The sequence below is a fragment of the Strix uralensis genome, chromosome 1 (assembly GCF_047716275.1).
Source record: "Strix uralensis isolate ZFMK-TIS-50842 chromosome 1, bStrUra1, whole genome shotgun sequence".
Taxonomy (NCBI): Eukaryota; Metazoa; Chordata; class Aves; order Strigiformes; family Strigidae; genus Strix; species Strix uralensis.
Genome location: NC_133972.1, coordinates 153,192,960 through 153,216,371, shown reverse-complemented (window position 1 = coordinate 153,216,371; position 23,412 = coordinate 153,192,960). Strand labels below are relative to the sequence as shown.

The following is a 23,412-nucleotide window of genomic DNA, read 5'->3' as shown; positions in this document are numbered from 1 at the left end:
TTTGAGTAAGGGACCCCCAAGTCAAATGTGTTAATATGTTTGTGTTACCTTAGAGTTTAAAAGTTATATAAGATTTCAGACAGAAAAAGTCAGGCATGTGTTGTTCTATAGCTGAATGACTAGAAAATGTATACTGAGTTTGTACAATGTATGGTTTCGAACACATAAGATAATTTTAATTAAAGAGAAGCATTAAAGCATTTTGAAACAGGAATTAACTAATTATGCCAGAATAGGAAAAAATGAAACTAAAAGACTGCTAGAGAGGATGTTTAATTTAGTCTCTATTATAGGTAGCCTCATGGTAGTAGAAAAGGAAAGGTCACCTCTGTTAAATCTTTCTGGAAGATTTAATTTTTAAATCCTAAACTTTTTAAGGCATGTTTCTATGTACTGTACTCTAAAATCCACAGTGACTACTTTATCTTCTTGGTAAGACTCTATGTAACAGATCTTGCATGCCTGCTGTACTGGGTCTGCACTGGGTTTGTGGATGTGCTTTTCTGTAATCAGTGTTCCGTATTCACGTCATAGTGCCTTGGTTTTCACTTTGGCTTTATTTAGAGGTTCTTAATCTGGGCAGAAGTGTACCTTCTATACTTTATTACTCTATTATTCCTCTTTTTCTTCCATGTGTACTTCTGCTTAATTTCCTGGTTCATAATGTTTTTTTCTCAAGAGAATCTAGACTTTTTTCATGCCTGCTTTGTTCTTAAAATAACCTATTGCTACATACACCAGATCCTTAATATTAAAGATGCAGCGTTTTTTAATATTTAAGACTCTACATTTAACTTTGTGGTAATATGCCATTTTGCACAATAGTTGTTCTTCCTTTGTTAGGACAGTGCCAACATAATGTCAATACTTGATTGTTTCTTGTCTTCTCCTTTAGGCTTCAGTTCTGGAAAACCTGAGACTAGCAGTACGATCTCAGCTTGGATTTACCTCAATCAGACTTCCTATTGCTGGCAGATCAAGTAACATTTGGAATCGAATTTTTAATTTTGCAAGGTCACGTCATTCTGGATCATTGGCATTGGTCTCAGCGGATGGAGATGATGTTGCCAGCCAAAGTACTAGTAGAGAAGCTGAAAGAAATAATACTCACAGAAGTCTGTTTTCAGTTGAATCTGATGATACAGACACAGAAAATGAGAGAAGAGACACAGCAGGAGCAGTTGGTGGTGTTGCTGCCACCTTGCCTCAGAAAGTCCCACCTGCAACAGCAATAGAAGCAACAGTTGGAGCATGTGGGAGTTCCTCTGCTCAGAGCGGCAGTAGCGGTAACACGGATAGTGGAAGAGAAGTGACGAGTGTAGAGCCCCCAAGCACAAGTCCCGCACGTCACCAGCTCACTAGCGCACTAAGTCGTATGACTCAAGGCTTACGCTGGGTACGCTTTACTTTAGGGAGATCAAGCTCAGTGAATCAGAACCAAAGTCCTTTGAGACAGCTTGATAATGGGGTAAGTGGAAGAGAAGAGGATGATGATGTTGAAATGTTAATTCCAGTCTCTGATGTAGCATCAGACTTTGACATGAATGACTGTTCAAGACCTCTACTTGATCTCAGCTCAGATCAAGGACCAGGGCTTAGACAGCCTTACAGTGCAACACATCACGGTGTAAGGTCATGCAGTCGAGATGGCCCCTGTGAGAGCTGTGGCATCGTACACACTGCCCAGATACCCGACACTTGCTTAGAAGCAACAGTGAAAAACGAAACTAGTGACGATGAGGCATTATTACTCTGCTAGGTACGGATTGTTTAGGAAAGATTGTGTACAAGTTGGAGCAATATCTGTCATTGTTTTGTACTTCACAGTTAAAACTAGTTTTTAGTTTTAAAAAATCCAGGACAACATTATGTTAAAACTATTTTAGCCTGTGTGGTTGATTAAACATTTCTTATACTGGATGATGTTATGAACATTTTAATGGTTCTGAATACACAGTGTGTGTATCCAGTATAATCTGATTACTCTTTAAACTGAAGTTATCCCAGTTAGTTTCAAATTTAGTTTATCCTGGTACTGTAGTTCAAACCAGAAACATGGCTGCTCAAGACTTATTTGGCTGCCTGTTTAACCCCACATTAACAGGTGAATTTGTACAGAATTATTTTCCTTTAGGAATTGACTCTGTTGTATTATTGCCAACATACTTGTAACTTAATATACTAAATACTGGTAAGGATTGTTAATGTAAAATATGTACTTTTTTTTTGAGTTTATACAACACTTTGTCTCAATATTCTTGAATTTCATCATAATGTGAACTTATTTAAAGGGAGGAGAAACTTTCTCCAGGAGCATTATTTTTCTTTCAGAAGTACAAAATGCAATGATTTGAAATTTAGATATAATAGATAAGCTGATGGAAAAAGCTTTTATAGCACTGACTTTCCTAAACTGCAATCTAATATGGTACAGCCAAATAGTATGTAAAATCCCCAGTCATTAGTCTTTTTGATTTGAAGTTAAAAAGGGCCGAAGATATTACAATATGTGTTAGTTCTTTAAATATCCGATATGTACAAATACACTACAGAATAAGTTCCAACTGGTAATAGATCTTTCCCTAATACTGTAGGGTATAAAGCTTGTTTGGACTCAAGGGATTTGCACTAAAATCATATTAAGGTCTCTAATGAGCTTAGTGCACAAGCACTATCACTTTAAGTACTATTATTGTCTAATATTGCAATGGCTATATATTTCCATGGCTCTTTTCTTGGGGTGTTGCATTTTTGTTGCAATTGAATTTGCTTTACTAATTCCCTATTTATTCATTGTATTTAAAAACTGGTTTACTTGGTTGCAGACTGGTTGTTTAAAAAAAATCCCTTTTAATGTATTTTTTTATGATACTACATGTTGGAGCAAAACAGATCAGTGGGAAAAAAAGCTCAAAACTTCCAATTTTGTGATAAGCAGGTTAATATGTGGCTACTAGCGTGACAAGAAGAATCTACACCTTTGAAAAACAAAAATGTCAACTACTGTTTTATTTATTCTTTGCCAGTCTGTTTTTAGTAGGCTTAAAGATCCAGTATGAAATGTATTTGTGTGTGATTGTATGCTATTTATTAAATTTTAAATACTTTGTTGAATGTCATTTTAAAGCATGTTTAAAGTCTTGTGCATTTCTGTCTTGTTATGCTGTCGGGCAGAACTGACTAAAATGTTTTAATATGTATCAAAATTAAATTGAATTTTTGTTACGTTTTTGAGGTACTTTTAAAGATAAATCCAAGGTCTGTCTGGCTTTTTATTTTTACTTTTTTTTTAAATCCTCATCTCTGAAGTACAAATCACATGCAGAAAAAACAAATAATGGAATGGATTCCAAAGTGTATATATCTTCTCCCTCTTCTCTTCATTCACAGACACTGGGATGAGAAAAATAAACAATTTTACCACCTGGTTGATTTTATTCATGAGAGTTAGCAGGTAAATTCTGAGTTCAGGACATGGTTATGTAGATTTGTGCTTTTGAGGAACCTTATGTGCAATACAGCTGTAAAAGATTTTATTATAATGACCCATGTGGTTTCAAGTTTCAGAATAGATCACATCACACTGGTACCAGATCAGGTACAGATTGGCCCATAATTACACATACTCAAGTAAAAGTCATCAATGGCCATTTTTATTCACATTGAATAATATCTAAGTCTGTGGGTAATCTTTAGTCTGATTTCAGTGGCGTTGCTTATAGAGCAGGCAACTTTGCAATATGAACATGGTAACACACCTTGAAATATATGTGAACAGTATGTCCTGGTATAAAATACTGGGTTTTTAAACCTTCTAAGTAATTGTCATTAGAAAGTGGTTATGGAAGTGTTTGTCCACGAGGCAGATACATTTTGAAGAAAGAGTCTTCACAGAATACCTTTGGTGTTAAACACACACAGTGATCTAAATTTGTTCCATTTGATGCCCCAAATAGCATGTACCAATGGACTCCATATTGCAGATGTAAAAAGAACACAATGTTTGATTTGTTTTAAAGGAAAAATGCTACACATTTAACTGAGAAGTTGGATTTGATTGAGAATTTGGAAAATTGTAAATAAAATTCATTTGTATGAGGCTAATTCGTTGCAGTGGTTTTTTTCTCAGTAATTTTAAAGGGAGTGATCAATTTTCTTTTGACTGAGTTGGGTTTTTTTTTGTTGGGTTTGTTTTTACTGAGACTTCCATTAAGTCGTATTACTTCATTTCTTTTTATTCTGGAGAGCTTGAATTAGTGTTTTCTTCAAATGATTCTTGATTTCGCTGTGCTACAATGCTAGGGTATTCTGAACAAAAGTCAGAATGAATCACTGTGGGATTATCTTGTTTTCTGTAATAAATCACTCTAATCTGAAAGCTTTGAAGAATGTAGGTTATTGTGAGGCGAGTTTTCTCCTCATGTAAAGCTTTCTAAGCATGGAAGGAGTTTGTCATTGTTCCTTTTCACATACCACACTTTTCTTGTCATTTGATTTGCATTGAAACATTAAGGGGTTTGACTGAGCTTCCAATGCTGCAAGGGCTTATTTTGTTTCAAAGTGAAGTCCATATTCAGTACAAGTTCAGGAAGTACTGCTGATAACTCTTCTTTCAGAACAGGTTCCAGGAGAGAATGCTAGAATTAGCTGCAGTATCTTGTGTTCCACTTCTTATCCAAATGCCAAAGCAAGAACTGTGGCAAAGCTTGGATTCAGTCTAGGGAAATCACAGTTCAAGTTTGGGACACAAATACTTTTTCAGTGAGTCTTTACATTAAATACTCACTGCAGATTAATCACAGCTTTTCCTGTTGGGATGAGTTTTTGCTTCTTTTCTGAAGAGTGAATGTTTACTGGCCTGTTTCATTCTCCTGCAGCTATTCGACTGCTGCAGTTTCCCATAAAACTTAAGTCAACAGCTTTTATCTTCCTGTAGTTGTGATGAGGCTTTTTGTGGGGTGTGTTCTGTTGGTTTGTGGGTTTTTTTTGCTGCATCTCTTCTCTTCCTCACCTGCGGTTTCTGAAAATAAGCAGTTGGTAACTGAACTTCTCCAGACCATCAGCTACAATTCAGTTGCCCAAAATGGGGTATGTTCTGAAAGGACAAGGGAGAAGTCTGTCTTGTCCCTTTACCAAGTTACTGAAAGTGTGGAGAGGTAAGCAGATTGATAGTTAAAACTCTTTCCCTTCTATCCTCTTGTGGGATTCGACTACTGTAGTTGCCTTTCCCTCATCAAAGTAAATTAAAGTCTGTACTGGACTTGATATAGAGAAGTTTTATAACACAACATTTCTTTCATGTCAATAGATTTGTCCAGTTGAGGCTTCCATTCACTTCCAGTACCACGCTACGGTCTATCTGGTGAGTAGTAACTTGGGGGAAGACAGTGTAGTATTCAATAAATTGAAGTACTGTCTAACAATTTGGATAGCAAGACTTCCTCCATCACTGATGGAGGAAATGAGAGAAGTAGCTGTATAAGCGATCTAGGTTAGTGATTCCTAATCGCACGTTGAGAAAGGGCATTTGGGGAAAGCTAGCATTAACAAATGTAGTTAATCTTTGTGAATATCCAGGCAGAAATTAATGTTTATAATATTTCACACACACACTGCAATCTAGCAGAAGAGCTTAGCTTTCAGCATTAGTTCCTTCTGACTAAGTTGCATCATACTATCAAAGTACCAAAGAAAAGATGCAATCTGAAATACTTCACTTGCATTCAATTTGAAAGATTATTCCACATTAAAGTCACCCTGTATGCTGCTTGTGCAGGAAGGAAAGGGATGGAACACAGGAGGCAAAAAAATTAAGATTAAAAGATGAGTCACTGTACTTTGAATTTGAATGATGGGAGAGTTGTAATAAAATGGACTAGAAACTGTAAAGGAATATAATTATAATCTATTACATCGCACAAAGGATTTTTTTTTTGAGATAAGCAATTGTAGGAGACACACACCACACACAACCCCCCAAAAACCAAAAAAAAAGAATGGATAGGGTATGTCAAATAGGGAATGTATAAGAGAAGGAAAGGAGGAGTTCTGGTTCAGGGCGCACTTCCTAACAAATAATAGTGGTTTCTTGAGCAAAATGTAAAGGGCAAATGAATAAGCTTGTTTTAAGGAATAAGGAAAAGATCCCTGAAATAAGCATATGTTGTAGATATTACTTAACAGGGGCAGGTATCTGAATCCAGAGCAGAAATCTCAGATTTTGTCATAGCGTTGTTGACTCGTGGTGTCACAGAGGTAAGGCAGAATAATTAGTAGAATTGCATTTGTACCTTTGCAGCCAAATAGTCATGCATCTAAAGGTATGCCAACAGAAATGTTGAAATAATTTTTAGCTGCTTCTCCAGGTGTAGAAAATTAGGAACAGCTGGTAAAATTTATTGTTTTAAACCTGTCATTTTTCTTATTGTCAGTTAAGAAGGACCTTTGACAGCCCCAGTTAGAGGAAGTGGTTCTGGCACACTAGATGAGAAACAAAGGCAGGAGCAATATAGAGGATAGTGAGGAAGGTCATAAACACATTTCTGCAGTGGTATGGCAAGGAACAGAGGTGTTCAGTTTTGCTTTCTCTTGCCTGGTATGTTGCGCAGTAGTTATAATTCTGCATTCATGCTCCTTCAAAAGAGAGAGGTTGAGTTTGAGAATTGGCTAAAGTAATATAAATAATATTTTGCAGTGTTTTTCTAGATAATGTATTAGTAAGTTTCTAATGTGCTTTTGTGGTTATGTTTCTTGGAGTTTGGAAAAATTCCACTTATGAACGGGCTTTCTTTGGCTGAGATTACCCATCAGGAAGCAACTGGCAGATCTGATGATGATTCTTTTTTTTTTCCCAGAATGTCCTGAGACCTCTAACTTCAATGCTTTCCCCACTGCTCATCATGAGTCTCTAGTTTTCTTCACAAAACATCTTTATTGTTTGTCCAAAAGCCTATTTGTCTGCATCTCCTACATTTTGAGATACAGCTCTGCTTCACCAACTTTTATTTGAAGCTTAATGCCAGTAAGAATCTTCAGGTTAAGAAAAAGCTGAAGACTGAGTGATGGTAGAAGGGCTTTTCAGAAATAGGATATGGTAGGAAGGATGTGAAAGCAAAGGGAGGATAAGAGTAAGGTGGGATAATTACAGCAGAAGGTAGAAATTAGTAACATTTTATGCTGGGAGGTAGCAGTTAAAGGTTCCAGGGAGAGGTGGGTGAGTGTGTGTGTCTCAGAAGGCTTTAAACTGATTGTGTCTTCATTATAATGACTTCTAGAAGACGTCCTCAAAGTCTTCTGAATGTTCCAAACTTCAGTCGTCCATTTCTTGCAAACCTATTTCTTAATTTGCCGAATTATTTTCTTTTGGTAAATAATAGATCTGGATTGCGTTTTCTTCAGGGTTCTTCATCTTAAATCAGTTAAGTTCATCATTAGGTTACTGAGAAATCTCTTTGATCATACTTCTATGATAGCTACACTAAACAAGACATTCCAGTGTTTAGATTTCCAGGATTATTTGCTTTGCTACAGGCCACAAAAGCATTCACATAAGATTCAAGTTCAGAGTTGTTGCAGTTGATGACTTTCTGTAATGTCTCTCAAGTCATTGAACTACTATGTATTTAGCATGAGTAAATGTTTCTTAACAGGAAACTTCACTGCATGGTTGTGGTTTAAGCCAAGCTGGTAGCTAAGCACCACAGAGCTGCTCACTCATTCCCTGCCATGGGATGAGGGAGAGAATTGAAAGGGTAAAAGTGTGAAAACTCGTGGGTTTGAGATAAAGACAGTTTAATAGGTAAAGCAGAAGCTGCACACACAAGCAAAGCAAACCAAGGAATTAATTCACTACTTCCCATCAGCAGGCAGGTGTCTAGAGCCATCTCCAGGAAAGCAGGGCTCCATCACATGTAACAGTTACATGGGGAGACAAATGCCATCACTCTGAACATCCCTCCCTTTCATCCTCCTTCCACCAGCTTTTATGGCTGAGCACAACACTGGATGGTCTAGGATATCCCTTTGGTCAGTTGGGGTCAGCTGTCCCGGCTGTGTCCCCTCCCAACTTCTTGAGCACCCCCAGCCTACTCGCTGGCAGGGTGGTGTGAGGCACAGAAAAGGCCTTGATGCTGCGTCAGCACTGCTCAGCAGTAATTAAAACATCCCTGTGTTATCAACACTGTTTTCATTATAAATCCAAAACATAGCCCCATGCAAGCTGCTATGAAGGAATTTAACTCTCCCAGCACAACAGTGCAGAGTCAACCAAGGATTACAGAGCAAAGATTTGTTTTAAACTGTGCAAAGAGGATAAAAAGTGTAAAATGTTTCGTGTGTGAGTAAAGGTTACAAAGCCAATTAGGAGACAGAAGCCTTGTTGCAGCAGCAACACATATTCAGTGATCACTAAGAGTATGGGGCCATTTGTCTTTTCACAGTATTATAAGAATTATTTCTGTTCCACAGGTGAAATTTCAGGCCATTCTTTCCAGGGACAGCTGAGCTGTGAAATATCAAATATTTACCAAATGTACATGAATGCAGCTAATGTGAGTTTACCTTGTTGGTCCAAATGGACTAAATAAAAGGACTGCTTAGACAAAATGTCATTATCTACCAATAGCCTATTTAATGTGTTCAAAACCACCTGTGGGATAAATTCAGTTTTCCCAGGCACAGCATTCATAAGACCTCACACTTGATTACCTTGACAGTTTATGGGACCTGCAGCTCTGAGTTGTGCATGAAGTTACAGTTAGGAAGGTATAGGCACTTGAGAGTAGGATCCACAAAGTCTAAATTAGCCAGGAGAAAAACAGAGGAAGGGAAATGGAGCTCAAGCCTGGTGCTATTCAGAAAGAGAGGTAAATAGGATTTTGAGCTGTGCTAATCTTCATGCATTTAGGTGTCAAAGTCATGTCAGCTCTTTCCTGTGCAACACCCAAATAAAAATAAAAGGGAACTGAACACCCTGGTGCTTAGCATAGTCTCCTGGGATGTGGCAGGAAATCCTGGGATCTGCCTTCAAATCTTCTTCTGCCCAATTTGGGGGAAGGATTTGAGCGGGAACAGTTTACCACTGCCACTAGCCCAAGAGCATACTTGGAGGTGATCTAGGTCTGTCATGTAGAAACTAATTTCATAGAAATAACTAAATTCATTGGACGGGAGAAATAGTAAGAAAGTGACTATTTTAGGTTGGCAGTTTCGGAACCAAGTTGGGAAATTCGGGGTGAAGTCTTTTTGCCAATAAATACTGAATAATTTGTTGATGCTGTCCCATGTGAAATCATTAAATACACATTTGGGCAGATATATGAACTTGACTGCTGCACCCCACATGACTGCACATGATCAAATGAACCTCTGACTCTGCCACACCCTCTCCTCACTTAACAAAGGTTACTTCATTTATACGAAGTGAAACTTTTGCACCTGAGATGCACTCATCTCAGATCCCCAACAGCCCATCTACATGGTGTGAGAAATGGGTCGCTGCCTCAGCAGCAGCAGAGATTCAAAGTATAGCCCTGTTACCCCATTTCAGTGCCCATCTGAACCTCTTCCATCCTCACTAATGTTTACAATTCCTGTTTTAGAGCACCATAGTTTGACTTCCCTCCTGCATCCTTATTCTATAGCTCTTCATCTGAATAATCATATTGCTGAAACTCAACAGTTCCTGGCTCATCAATACCATTGTAATCACTGAGTCAGAGTTCCTGCCTGAATTCCCATCACCGTACCTTGACCCTTTTTTTTTTACCAGCTTTAAATTCAGCAGACATGGTGGGTGCAGTTTGCCCTTTCTCGCCCCTTCAGCACCACACAGCTGCCATGGGAGCCTTGGGGCATTTCACTTTGCTGCTCTCATTCTCTCCTCTGCTTTTCCAAATGAGTTTTGACCTTTTCTGTTGCTGTGTGGTGTGATGAATCCCGGTGGGTCTCTGATCCACTGCACAAAGGTGAGGCACAAGGCAAGACAATTTGGGATGAGCAGATACAAAGGAAAACTTCTGGTACTGCTTTCCTACCCACTGGGAGAGAAGGAACGAAGGTGACATGCTGATGGGAAGCTGAGTGTTTTTCAAATCCAGAGTCATTTGTCTAAGTGTCTTTTTGGTAGCACATGTGTGCACCCTCTCATAGCCCTCAGAGACAATATTCTGTCTTCTGAAGTCATCGTCGCTGACTGGAAGAGGTTGAGAGGATGATGATGCTGGTGCTCAGCAGAATCAGGGACATGCTTGAGCAGTGTCTCTGCTGAGTATGCAAACCCCGGCTTATTGGAGGAGAGAAACAGGAATGAGATGGTGTAAATTAGGTCTTTCCTCTTCTGCTCCAAGCTTTTAGCTCATTTTCTAGCTTAATTTTACTTTCCCACCTCTTTTTCTGGGTCTATATTCTGAAACTCACAAGCCACCTCTCCCAGCCAGGGTCACACCACCCTGTACGAAACCCACGGTGGAAGCCCTGACTTTCCCTTTCCCCCTGGATCTCAGTGCCCTGCAGCAGGCTCTGCCACTCCGGCTGTCCGGAAGGGGCCCCTCTCAGGTGGGGGAGGCACCAGGTGTCGGGCACAGCCCGGAGTCATCCGGGGCCACCGGTGGTTGTGAGGGCAACAATGGGCAGTGGGGTGGGGGGGTCAGAGGGAGCACTGGCCTGAGCACACCGGGCAGGGTCAGAGGGGGTGGTGGTGCAGATGGCGCAAGGCAACAGCTACAGGAAGATGATTTTCATGTGGTCCTTCAACAGCAGACACATGCCCCTGGTGCCTGAGCCTCCAGCTGACAGGGTGAGGATCGGCCTCCAGAAATCCCTGCAGGGCTTCTCCCCTCAGGCCGGTGTATTGTCCAAGTAGTGGCATTGGGGGCAGGGGGGCTGTGTTTGGGTTCTGAGGGTTGTGTGTCCCAAATCATCTCCTGAGAAGCAGCTTAGGAGCAGTTCCTGATGGCTGGTGTCCTCCAGCAGTGGCTCAGTCCTGTGACAGCAGAGTGGACCCACCATAGCTGCCTGTGGGGGCTTGGCTGGGATGGGTGCAACACTTGGGTCACCACAGCCCTGCACTCTCCAGGCCCCTCTGCACGGGCAGGACTCCCAGGCTCCCTGGTCACTGCTGCAGGGAGCTCGGGTCACCCTTGGGCATCCCAGCCGCTTCTGTGGAGAGCTCAGGTCACCCTTGATTTCCTCAAACAGTGCTGAAAAGAGCTTGGGTCACCTTTGGGCATCATAAGCCAATGAATGGCCGCATTTTTAAAACAGCCCTGCATGTTTCAAACCCCAGGGTGTACAGGGCAGGCTGGAGGGAGTGCCATGGGAACCCATCCAGACCCTCCTGAAAGCCTGGCCCCACTGTCTCCAGGTAAAGAGTCTGGAGCAGAAAGGGCCTGAAGCCAGCGCTCTGCCACCAGCCTGCACTGCTGCTCGGATCGCTGCACTCCCTGGTCACTGGTGCTCCACTGGAGGTGGTGGGTGGAGCTGCCGGGGGCTGGGGGGGAAATTCCTCTGATGTCTGTTTAAAGAGCACCGAGTGGTGTGTGTTTAGGGCCATTTGGAGATAACTGCTGTTCTGGGAGGAGGGTGGGCAGTGAAATACTCTCTGGCAAAAGCAACTTTCTGAGCTGAGGCCTCAGTTTCACCTTCTAGGCTCCCATGCCACACCAAAACCTGGCTCAGCAGAGACTTTTGATCAAGGGGGGGAAAGTCGTGAATGATGACTGCTCTGTGATGGCTGATGTATATGTGGAAGATGGAGTGGTACGACAAGTGGGACCGAACCTAAACCCTGAGCCACCGACTGGACTCATTGTGCTGGATGCAACCAACAAGCTGGTGATCCCTGGGGGCATCGATACTCATACACACATGCAGTTCCCTTTTATGGGTAGCAGGTCAAAAGATGACTTCTACACAGGAACCAAGGTGGGTGCACATATGTGTGTCTGTGTGTGCATCTTGGGCTTTCTCAGAAAGGAATGTCTGCTGGTGCTGGTTATTCAATATTCTAAAAGAGAATAGAGTGTGAATCAAGCGCAGGCAGTTGTTACTGTCCCTTATCTGGGACATTGTAATAAGTGATTGGGGTACTCAGAGATCCACCTTCAACCAGTATGTTATTTGGGTCCCTTCAGAGACTTTTCTGGCTGCAGGTGGCAAGTGTTAAGCCGAATCATTTACCCTGGCTGTTGCCATGCAGACTACAACTTGCGCTGGTACATGCAACAAGCTACATATTCTTCTGAGCAAAGGTTAACTAAAGCAACAGTTTAACTTCCCAGTGCATTGGGAGCACTTCTGAGGTAATCTGATCTTTCTCCTCTGTTAGCACAAGAGAATGCAAGCTTTTCTACTGTCATTCACTTCGGACCTTACTGTGTCTCTCAGTGAAAGGCCAGTTCAAATACACTTTCTAAAAGTATCTCCCAGTTTCACACTTGGAGTGGGTTTTTTCAGCTTTTTAGCCGATTTCATTACATTCCCTGAATTAGCAGTGTATCAATTACTAGTATTAGCAGTATTATGCATCGCCTCCATACAGTAAAAATACTCATACAGAGCTCCCTAAAATTTGTAAGGTACTTTTTGAAGAGCTTTGCTGTGGAGACTGAAATCCTTTGCCCGCAGAAGGTTTCACATGGCCCTACTTGTCATATGTGTTAGCAGCATCCTCAGAGAGCCGGTTATATCCTGTCCCTCTCACAGCAGAACTGAGGTTTGCTAAAAAGCAGAAAGCAATAGTGCATCCCTTCTAAAGAAATGGATTTCATGATGCGCATTTTTGCTGGTGTGCAAAATACTGATTTGCCTCTTTGAATTAGTTGAAATAAGTTAAATTCAATACCTTCTAACAAATGTGGTACAGTAACCACACAATTATTAAGAACCTTTTAAACTTTGCCATCTTGCTTAGATTGACCCTATTCTTTAACAGGAAATTTCTTTTCTTTCTTCCCCATCATGTCATGAGAGTGAAAGTTAGATTGTCTGAGTGGCATAATAGTACATTTCCATACTCTAACAAGGATTTGACTTTTTTTAATGTTGAGCCCAGAGTACCGAAGGGAGGACTACAAATGACCTGTATGCTATCATTAAATTACTGGCATATTTCTTTCAATAAAAATACTTATTCAACTCAAGATAGATTTGTTGGTGTTGCTGCTGTTATTTGAATGGAAATATTTTACAATGGATAGTTTTAAGCACTAGAATTGTTCTTCTCAATGAGTACAGAAATTATAGTGACTTATTACAATAGACTGTAATTATTCTGCAAAACTTTGACAAAAAATCATTTTGTCCATCACAGCAGATCTTTTCTGCCATACCAAAATGGCTATGTTAAGCATAGCATGTGTCTCCAAGTCAAACATAAGATAAGATGTAAAAAGAAAGCTACAGCATTGAACTTCCACCTCCAAAACTGATAGCTGGCAAGGAATTATAAATTTGGTCATGTAAATTTTTTTCCCCAAAGTCAGTCTCTTCCATAGTTATCTGGTAGAAATGAGGGAATCTATTATTATACAGGCCTAACAATGCTGTCTTTTTCAGATGTCCACAGACAAGAAACATTTTTTGAAAAGAAAAAATAGTTACAAAAAGGCTTCTACAAACAGTTTTTGGTCTTCACACTGCTTTTGGTGATAAATAGAGAGAAAAAAATCAAGTCCACAATGTCTGTTCTGCTTGTCTACAAACATCACAAAGTGATGGCTGAATGAAATGCAGAATTTGATTTCTGGAATACTTAATGATTTCCAGTATATAAATATATATATATTAATGTTTTGTTATTTTCTGCAACAATCCTTTATTTCTCTGTGAAGACCATTTTTGTAAACTAATTATCAACAACGTATTTAGAAATTTGGCATCGCAAGAGAAATCAAACAAATATGACTTGAAGCCAGAAGATTATTTTGCTTGACAGGAGAAAACGTGTAAAAGAAACAGCAATGACTCTGGCTTTCTCTTAAAACGCCTAAGTGTAAGTGATCTCATTCTTAAAGTGCCTCCCTTGACTTTAAAGAGATCAAAGATGCAGACTAACTCAGATGTAGGTGCCTATCCTGTGAAATTCCAAAGAAGGGGAGATAAATTGTGTGCTAACTTGCAAAAAAAAAGTAATAGTTTTTTGAGTTTTTAAGGTCTTTTTTAATAACTTTTGGAGACACTGGACAGGGAAGCTGCAAATCAGAGACTGTACACAAAACAGGATGTTCAGATAGTTATTTTGGTGCCTAAAAGAAGACTCTAGGTCTTAACTCAAATTGAAGTGTGGAAAGTGTTCAGAGCTACTTACTGAAGGTCATCGTCTAACAAATATTTTGGCAAGAGAATCATGGAGACAGAGTTGTGTTCCAACTATTGCAAAATATGCTGCAATGATTAGCTAATATTTACCCATTCAGTTGGATAAAAAAAGGCACAGAATACCTCTCTTTACAAAGAGGGGAAAAAACATGTTAGAGGAAAAGAGACTGAATGGAGTTGTGGAACCCATGACTTTTTTTTTTTCTTGAAGCCTATAAATATTCTTTACTTCTAAATCCTGTTTACAAATAAGAAGTCAATCTGTCTTGTTGAAAAAAATTTGACAGTTTGAAAAACTTCTCTTGGAGAAAATGTTTTGCTGAGTTCATCACAGATTCACAAATGATTACGTCACTGTCCAAACTTCTTTATTTGCAAAATATACTGACATATTTACAATTATGCTTCTGATTGCTAAGTGAAGGAAGGGAGAGACCGATTGATCTAGAAACAGGAAGAGTAATATAGCATGAATTTGAACTGTGTATATTCTGATCTGAATTGGTTGTACCTGTTGTGCAAAGGGATGTTGTTCAGAGCAATAGAGAGGATTTCTCTGGCTAATTTGCAAGATTGCAACGATTACAGCAAAGGGATTTCTATATTGGATCAATTTCTGTTAGTCAAGGATCTGGTTTCTGGGAGTGACTAACAAAGATTCAAAGGAAAAAATAATAATCCAATTGTCCATAAAGCAGAGTGAAATTTATTGGCTAAAAAGCAGTATTTGATCCTCATAACATAATAAAAGTAAGGTTTTTGTTTATTTATTTACTTGTAAACATTTTTATGGAGTATGTAAATACCTCTCTATTTAAAAACTTGCTATGCAGTTTTACTAAAATAAAACTGTCAGTGACAAAAATATTTTTAAAAACTTTAAAAAACCTTTTGGTGTTAGACAAGAGTTTGGGGATTTTCATACTGTATTTTCAAACTGAATCTGTTTTTTTTCCAAAGTATATTTTCCCCTTAATACTTTCCTGTCACACAGGCTTCTTTTTTCAACTACATAGACTCTGAGGAAGCATTTCTCAAGTTGACTATGGTTTTCTGGTGCTATACTTTCTTGGTGTATAAGGAAACTTAAAGAAACTCAGTGCTGCAGACTCATCTCCAACTCTTTGATAAGATTTTGTACATGTGTGAACACTTCTTCAGTCTGAGAATTTCCCCATGATTCTCCTGAATACATGTTTGAGAACATACTTCTCAAAGGAGGTGAAATTTATCTCCACAATCATTTTGCAAGTTCAGACTTTACTCAGAGAAACTCTTCAGTGGCTTTTGGCTTTCCAGTGTATCAAGATTAATTGTTGCACAGGGAATCGGAGAGAGTGGGAGGAAATTTGCATTCTCTCCGATTGCTAAATACTAACTTTCTTCCTTTCAGGCTGCTATAGCAGGAGGAACCACTATGATCATTGACTTCGCCATCCCTCAGAAAGGCTGTTCTCTTACTGAAGCCTTTGATACGTGGAAAAGCTGGGCAGACCCCAAAGTTTGCTGTGATTATGCACTGCACGTGGCAGTTACATGGTGGAGCAGCAAGGTAGACACAATAGCTGATTTTCAGTTCCATAAATTGGTACCGCATCTGCTTTGAATTTGTCCTCATATGCTAAATATAGCTTGCTGGCAGTGTAATATTTAGTATTTTTGTGTGGAAAAAGTACATTTGAAACAGTCCAGGCCCTACTAAAAGTACATGTATATGAGAAAATAAAGTCTTCAGAGAGCCTGTATCTTTAGATAATACTGCACAAAGTTAAAGGAAAATGAAGCATTTGTGCAAGACCAAGACCAGGCAGGCCAGAGGGGGCAAGAGGTGTTTGCATAAATTTTGCCTTTTGATGCTTGAACACTTGATAATCTATGCTCCTGTTGAGTCTTGGAGTGGTTTGTTGGGTTTTTTTAATAAGGGTATACGTGAAAATTATGGTACATTTAACTTAATTTGTAAAGGAAGTATTCTGTTCCTGGGTGACTGCAGTAATATCTCCTTAAAGTAAAGCAGGACTGGAGCCATAATTACTTGAATGGGAGATTATCTAAAAAACCTTTTTGGAATTTATGTATGGGAGAATCGTCCTTGTTATGTGAATGTTTGCTGAAAGCTTTACTGAATAAATTAACTTTTCAGGTGCTTGACATCTATCTGAACCTGACCCATGTTTTACAAGATCCCTTTGAATCCTCAGAGAACATGCATCAATATATAGATATCTTAAGTAAATTCCATTTTTAAATATGAGTATTTCCTCTAATTTTTAACTATTAAAATATATAAACCAAAGCCTTCACTCTGCAAACACCCCATCTTTGGTATTCTGTGCACTAAGCACTAAATAGACTGACCACAACTTCTAGCTCAAAGCAAAGACATAAAATAAATTCTCCAGTGAAGCCTGAGGAAAGTGCATTTGAAACAGCCTTAGCAGAGAACAGTGGAATTGTACTGAAAAAATCCAATAAAACTAGGGAGGTGTAAATCAATGAAATGCTCTGGTATATGCTAAGAAGTTAACTGTTTTTAAAGGGCAAGACTGAAAGAAATAGAAAGGTCTGATGTTTTGAGCTGTAAAAGACCTGGGTAAAGACAACTGATATTTCATGCCCTTCTAATTAGCTGTCATCTCCTCAGGATTTAAAGTATTGATTAAAAACATTCATTCTTTACAATGCCTTCCCTTAGTCATAGTAGTTAGTGAAGAAGAAAATAAATTACATGCCTCTATATTTGTGCCAGAGCAGGGCCTTATGTCAGGTATTTCTTTGTTTGATAATTCCCACTCAAGGTATGATCCCATCCCTCCTCTGGATAAATCCAGAAAATTTCCTTGAGTTTTATATCAATCTCTTGCCTTTCCTGGGCAGATCCAACCAGCTTATTAGAGAGAAGATGAGAAACAGTGTTTTACTTTTTGAAACTAATTCATTCCATGGAAATTGTAATAGCATCATAGATACACATCAATTACTGTCACCATCATTTTTCTGGGAAGGGAGGACCAAAGTTAGATACTGGATAGATCTTGCTATCCAGCTGTACAAGAAACCATCGGGCTAAAATCTGCATCTTTCCTTCTTTCTTTGGAACATAATGTTTTCTTGGGCTTCACAGACCCTAGCAGACATAGGGAATCCTATCAAGGAGTGCATACAAGAAAAAAAGCAGGCTTGCATCTAGAGTCTTAGAGATAGTTTGTTTGATGACAAAATATTTCAAAAGTCTATGTGTTTAGAGTCAAGACAAAGGTCTAGGAGATAAGATCTTTTCTATCACTCTATTATTTGCCAGAAGATGAAGCCTCTTATGATCCAATTTTGAAAATCAATTTTCCACAAATCTCCATACCGTGTAAGTTGGATACATTGATTGTAATACTGGACTGTGTTTTCAACATCAGGAGGTTTACTTGGAATAAAATTCTGCTTCACTACCTTTTGTAAAAAGCATTCCCTTCCTGCAATTAGCTTGTCCCTCCAGTATCTGCACTGCAATGGTACTGGTTTAATCAATTTGATACAAGAATAGTATAAGTCAGTCTTTAAATATGTGACTTGGGCTGTTTTAACTGAACGTGTGTTTGATGGGTGAGTAAAGGCTCACCCTTCATACTTACAATTTCTTTACACAAAATTGTTAACAGGTAAAATATAATATTGCTGGGTTTTTAAAATTGCTGACTGTCTTTCAGGTGAAGGAAGAAATGAAAAGTCTTGTTCAAAACAAAGGCGTCAACTCCTTCAAGATGTTTATGGCCTATAAAGATCTGTACATGGTCAATGATGAGGAGTTATATGCAGCCTTTTCCTGCTGTAAGGAACTTGGAGCAGTTGCTCAAGTCCATGCGGAGAATGGGGAGCTAATTGCACAGGTAGACATTTGATATTCTGTCCATCAAAGTCAGGAATATAAATGGTCCTGTTACCTAAGCACTTCAATAGATGTATTAGTACCATCATTGTATCATAGGGAAAGGCTTTTCTACCCTATTTTAGTTCCAGGGATCTGAAGACAAACATCTTGCCCAAGATCCTAAAGGATGCTTGTGGTGGGCTAAGAAATTGTAACCTGGAGTCCTGGGTACAAGGTAGACAGGAGGCAAATGATCCTGTTATAATGAGAGTTATGCTTGCAGCATAATATATATATGTGCAATGTAATAAGTATACTTGACTGACAAAGAAAGCAACTGCCAGAGCCTCATCATTGACCAAGTCAAAGGGGGAATACTCGGCCAAGTATTTAGATGTCAGGTGTGTGATGCCTAACCCTAGGTCTCTTCAAATATAGTCAGCTCATCTAATAGGAACGAATCCAGAATTACGGAGAAAGCTTCACTGACTGGACACAAAAGTCTCAATGGCCCTTTATGCATAGTCAGGCTCACTGCACACTTGCTACTGCTGTCTCAGTGCTGTATAGAGGCACTGGGAGTATAACTACACTGATGGTTTTGAGTTTCTTCAACTATTCTAGTCAATAGTGCTTTGACTCTGCCCCAGGTCCCATAACAGAACTGAATTTATTGCTAAGTAATCTCAAATCAACAAAGCATAAGTTCCTGGAATATAGGAGGAACAAAATCTTATGCCTCTTAAAACCTTAGAGCCTCATTCAGAGGCTCTGGATGTGTATCGTTGTGCTTAGTGAGGTCCTTTCCTTTTTTTTTCCAATGAGGGGTTAGTACTTTCATCTCAGTTACTGGCTGCAATCATTTAAGAGTACATATTGAGAGAGGGGTAGGGTTTTCAAAAGTGGTGATTTATCCCTGCAAGCCAGTGGAGTGTGTTCTCTGCAGTCTGAGACCTGTGTTTATTGAGAGATATATTGGATTTCAAATAACACAACAATAACTTACCTAGAAAAAGATCATAACTGCCTTGGTTTTTTTTTTCTCAAAATAGCTGCAGTGGCTGGTTTAGGATCCATTTGGCTGACAGCATGTTCACAACATCATGGTTTCACTTTAACTGACTCTTATATGTTTTTGTGTGGTGTTCAGGGTGCAAAGAAGATGCTGGCAATGGGAATAACTGGCCCTGAGGGGCATGAGCTGTGTCGTCCTGAAGAAGTGGAAGCTGAAGCTACACAAAGAGCAATTACCATAGCAAATGCTGTAAACTGCCCCCTTTTTGTAGTCCATGTAATGAGTAAATCTGCAGCAAGGGTGATAAGTAATGCACGAAGAGAAGGTAAAAGTCCTAATTCTTTTATGCTTGGGCAATGGCATCAATGACATCAGTGTCCTACTTGTCATGGGTGCCATAACCCTCAGGACATGGATGAATTTCTTGGAATGGGATGTCTAAACTGTGTGTGTGTGTTGTGCTCTGTTATTCCCCTTCCTTGAGTTATAGTCTGCAAGCCTTTACCAGTTATTTAGTTGAGAAATTCTACAACAGAGATCACACCATGTTTTTACTGACCCTGCCAGGACTCCTATTCACTGGGCACTTAGAAATCATGGTGATGATGACAGTGTCTGAAAGTCTCGATTCCCTTCAGGGAAGGGTTTCTCAGGTCATGCATTGCAGGGTTCATAAATAGTTCTGGTCAGCCAAGGGAGCCTGACCCTCTTGACCATCTGTTGGGCATGCTAGAAGCAGCCTGAAGGTTGTAGGGATTCAGGATGTTTTACCTCCTCATCAGTAAATTCATCCAGAGCAGCCTGTGGAACGACAGCACTGTGAGAAGATATTATATGGGTGGAAGGAGTGGGACAGAAGCCTGTGATTTAGAGGGCCTAAAGCATTATGGAATATCTGTCCTTGTTATCTTTTTACATCTCAGTTTGTGTTCATCTGACCTAACGTGAATTGCATACAGACCTCACTTTCCTTGTTTCTTGACTTTAGGTGCTTACACAGGGAGTAGATTATTAATATCAAAATGCAGATTATGAGAGCTTCAAGAAAGTGCAATCAAAATCAGAATGATATCATTGTGCTAATATAGATGGATATGTTTACATGGACTATGTATTGATTATGACTCCTAGTAAGACTTTTCTGTAATTTAAATTTATAGAAGAATCTACCAGAATATTTTTTACTAGCACATCTTTTGGTACTGTGCTATATTAGACTCCTCCACTAGATGACAGTGCTGCTGGTAATGTGGATTATGTCGGTCAGTGTATGGTTATTTGTATATTCACAGGTGTGGTGTCAACATTAACTACAAGAAGCTGTTACAACAGTTAATAGACCCAGATTAAAGATGAAACACTGGCTGTGAACGTAAAACAGCTAAGATAGGAGGTGGTGTTTTATAACACACTACTCAAGTAAAAAATTCTATGCTAATAGTAAATACTGTAAAGTATTGTTAGGCATGTGTTGTAAGTATAGTCTGCAGTGCCAGTTTGATAAATTACTTCATATATGTATGCTTCTTCAATGTGTTAAATTGGTACAATTTATGCTTATTGCGGTGCAAACCGGATCTTATAGCTTCCTGGGTTGATGCAGTCAGAATCATCAACGTTTGCCTTTGTGCACAGCAACATATAACATCTCTCCATAATTAATTTCTATTTGCATAGAAGTATACTGTTAAGGAAACAGAAATCTAAGATTGATTAAGAAATTTCAAAAGATATCTAGTGTTACCATAAAGATATTTACAACAATTTAGTTTTTAATGACTGATCTGTATAAATTCTGGCAAGTAGAAATTAGTTGTTGTTAGTTTCAGTAAAAGCTATTTTCCATTCTTCAGTTAAAAGTGGTAATACAAAACAAAAAAAAAATATAAATTCTCAAAGTACTGTATGAATGACATAAATAAAACCCAAATATTTTGCTGGAAGATATTCAACCTGGACAGGTTAAAACCACTTTAATGTGAAAACTGTGTAAACTCCAGAGGCTCTCAAGCATTTGAAATATTCACTCTAATGTAGTTTATTCATCTTTTCAAGATTATTTCTCCATCTCCTGATGCTATATTTACAATTGTGAAATCTTTCATGTTCCTTTCCAAGCACTTACCAGTGTGTGGGTGCATATTCATCCCTGCCCATGTCAGAGGAAGATTGATATCCCTTCCTATTCCATCTCTGACCTCAGAAAGGGAGAGACTGGACTTCAGTGAGCATAATATATTTTCTGGGTGACAGGGTGACACCAGAATTGAAGCATTGCTTCTCAAATTCTGTGGGATGATGATTTTCCTAGACAAAAATGTAAGTCAGCCCAGTTCTTCTTTGTCCCTCATTTGGCTACACAAGGTGAAAAATAATATTAGAGCTAGAGACTGAAGGCCTGATATAGTTTGCTGAAGACAGTAGGCATAATTCTGTTTTCTTCAGACCTTAAAGGCTAAAATCAGTCATACAGACTGTAAAAGGATACTAGTTCTTATACTAGAATAAGCAAACTTTATGGAAAACACGAGTGACTGTCTTTCCTTTTCCTCTCCATGCCAAAGTTCACCATCTATGTCTACTCTGATCTCCAGCAACACCACTGATGGAAGGAAATCTCCAGATTGTAGTAGCATGTTTTTCATGAACATCAGTAACAGCTACAGTGTTGCTGAATATTCAACATGAAACCCAAGATTTCCATGTTGTGACTGTGTTGGAGAGGGACAGGTTAATTCATGCTCTCATTCTGATCTTTTTCTGGGTCTTACCAGCCTGTTTGCCAAAAGCAATGGTTCACCAGTTCTCCACGTAAGAGAGTCAAAGACAGCACCTCTCCGTGAGGACTGTTCTTGTTCATCTCAGTGGGCTGTTTCTTCACCCCTGTGCAAAACATGATATTGAATCTTGATAGAATAGGTAGAGGAACTGTCTGCTTCCACAGAAGGGCAGTCTGATATCTCTGTGTACTTGACAGTCTTGTTCCCTTGAGTGGGAAGACAAAGAGGATCCTCTTCCTGCTACTGTGTAAAGTCTTCCCTACAGTGAGAAGACAAGGCTGTAGAGCGCTGGTGGCAGGCAGTGCAGCTCCCTCTCCTTCTTAGGACTATCTCATGTGAATTTACCGGGGAAAACTAACGTGGCCCTGTCACCCATTCTTTCAGCCAGTAATACCTGTGGGGAAGCAAGGCTAATAAAATGTGATTTAGCAGTAAGTATGTGATTTACACTGCCTCCCACTTAAAAATGCTTTCATTCTAACTGCACTAAAGTCTAAAGATCATCTCCTTTTGCCCATTTAACTCTGGTGTTACAGCTAAGGAAATAAGACTTTCTAGTGCAGATCAGAACTGGAGAGCAGAAACTTACTAAAAAGTCAATTTTTAGAAAGGTTTCTCCCTGTTAAAAAAGTGCATACAAAAATACATATTTGGTTAGATTACAAAAAGCTTGCTTAGACTTATAAAGTTGATACTTCCTAGCATCAGTCACGGTTTAGGTCTGCTCTTAGTGAGAGGAAGGGCATGTCCATAGCTGTGGGTATACACACTCTCAAGATGATTCTGAGCACAGGAGTGTAACTAAAAATGCAAACTTTTTAGCTGGCTCATGCAGGACAGCTCAGGTCCAGACTGAAAGTAGCCTAATTGATGCAATGCTATGCCTGATTCAATAAACCCTGGCATGCAGTTCTGCTTCTTTCAGATCACAGCTGGTCAGTGAGTATCTTTGCCCCATATGACTATCTGAAATGCTTCTGAAACTTTTACTAGAATAAGCACACAGGGACCAGTTTTTCAAGCCTGTAAGTGTTGGTGTTTCTCAAGATTATAGTTCTTTTTGAGTTCTCATAGGTGGCAAAATAAATTGCAATTACTTGTTCTTCTTTGTTATAAAGTAATTTATGTGAAAATAGCTCTAGTCAGCCAGTTTAGGCAACTGATGAAGAAGTCACCAAATTCACAGCTATTTCCCAGAAGCTCAGAAATGTCAGAAAGAGCAAACAGCAGAACACTTTCAGCTTATTGTTTTTACTGAATGCAGGAAAACATAATAAATGGAAAGACCTGATTTATTACTGCATTTTTCCACTTTTATGCCTATAGGCAGAAGCCAATCAAGTAGAAGAACCTTAATGCAGAATTTCTTTGTTATTTTGATTAAAGCAGTATCTTGATATTATTGTACCCTTCAATCTGGCTAGTCATGGTCCAAATGA

At 39.2% G+C, this 23,412-nt stretch overlaps 2 protein-coding genes across 5 annotated transcripts in view; both read left to right on the top strand.

Moving 5' to 3' along the window:
- LRP12 (LDL receptor related protein 12) overlaps positions 1-4,104 on the top strand; it is a 50,561-nt gene extending 46,457 nt beyond the window's left edge. For all 3 annotated transcript variants that reach the window (XM_074886378.1, XM_074886388.1, XM_074886371.1), the window contains one exon: positions 896-4,104. In XM_074886378.1, coding sequence (XP_074742479.1) covers positions 896-1,759 — 864 coding nt within the window. In that variant the 3' untranslated portion in view covers positions 1,760-4,104. The remainder of the gene's footprint in view (positions 1-895) is intronic.
- Positions 4,105-11,578: 7,474 nt separating this feature from the next.
- DPYS (dihydropyrimidinase) overlaps positions 11,579-23,412 on the top strand; it is a 32,189-nt gene continuing 20,355 nt past the window's right edge. The window contains exons 1-4 of one of the 2 annotated variants that reach the window (XM_074894331.1): positions 11,579-11,922; positions 15,710-15,868; positions 18,018-18,197; positions 19,329-19,518. In XM_074894331.1, the coding sequence (XP_074750432.1) occupies positions 11,653-11,922; positions 15,710-15,868; positions 18,018-18,197; positions 19,329-19,518 (799 nt within the window). In that variant the 5' untranslated portion in view covers positions 11,579-11,652. The remainder of the gene's footprint in view (positions 11,923-15,709; positions 15,869-18,017; positions 18,198-19,328; positions 19,519-23,412) is intronic. The other variant, XM_074894340.1, reaches the window with a different exon arrangement.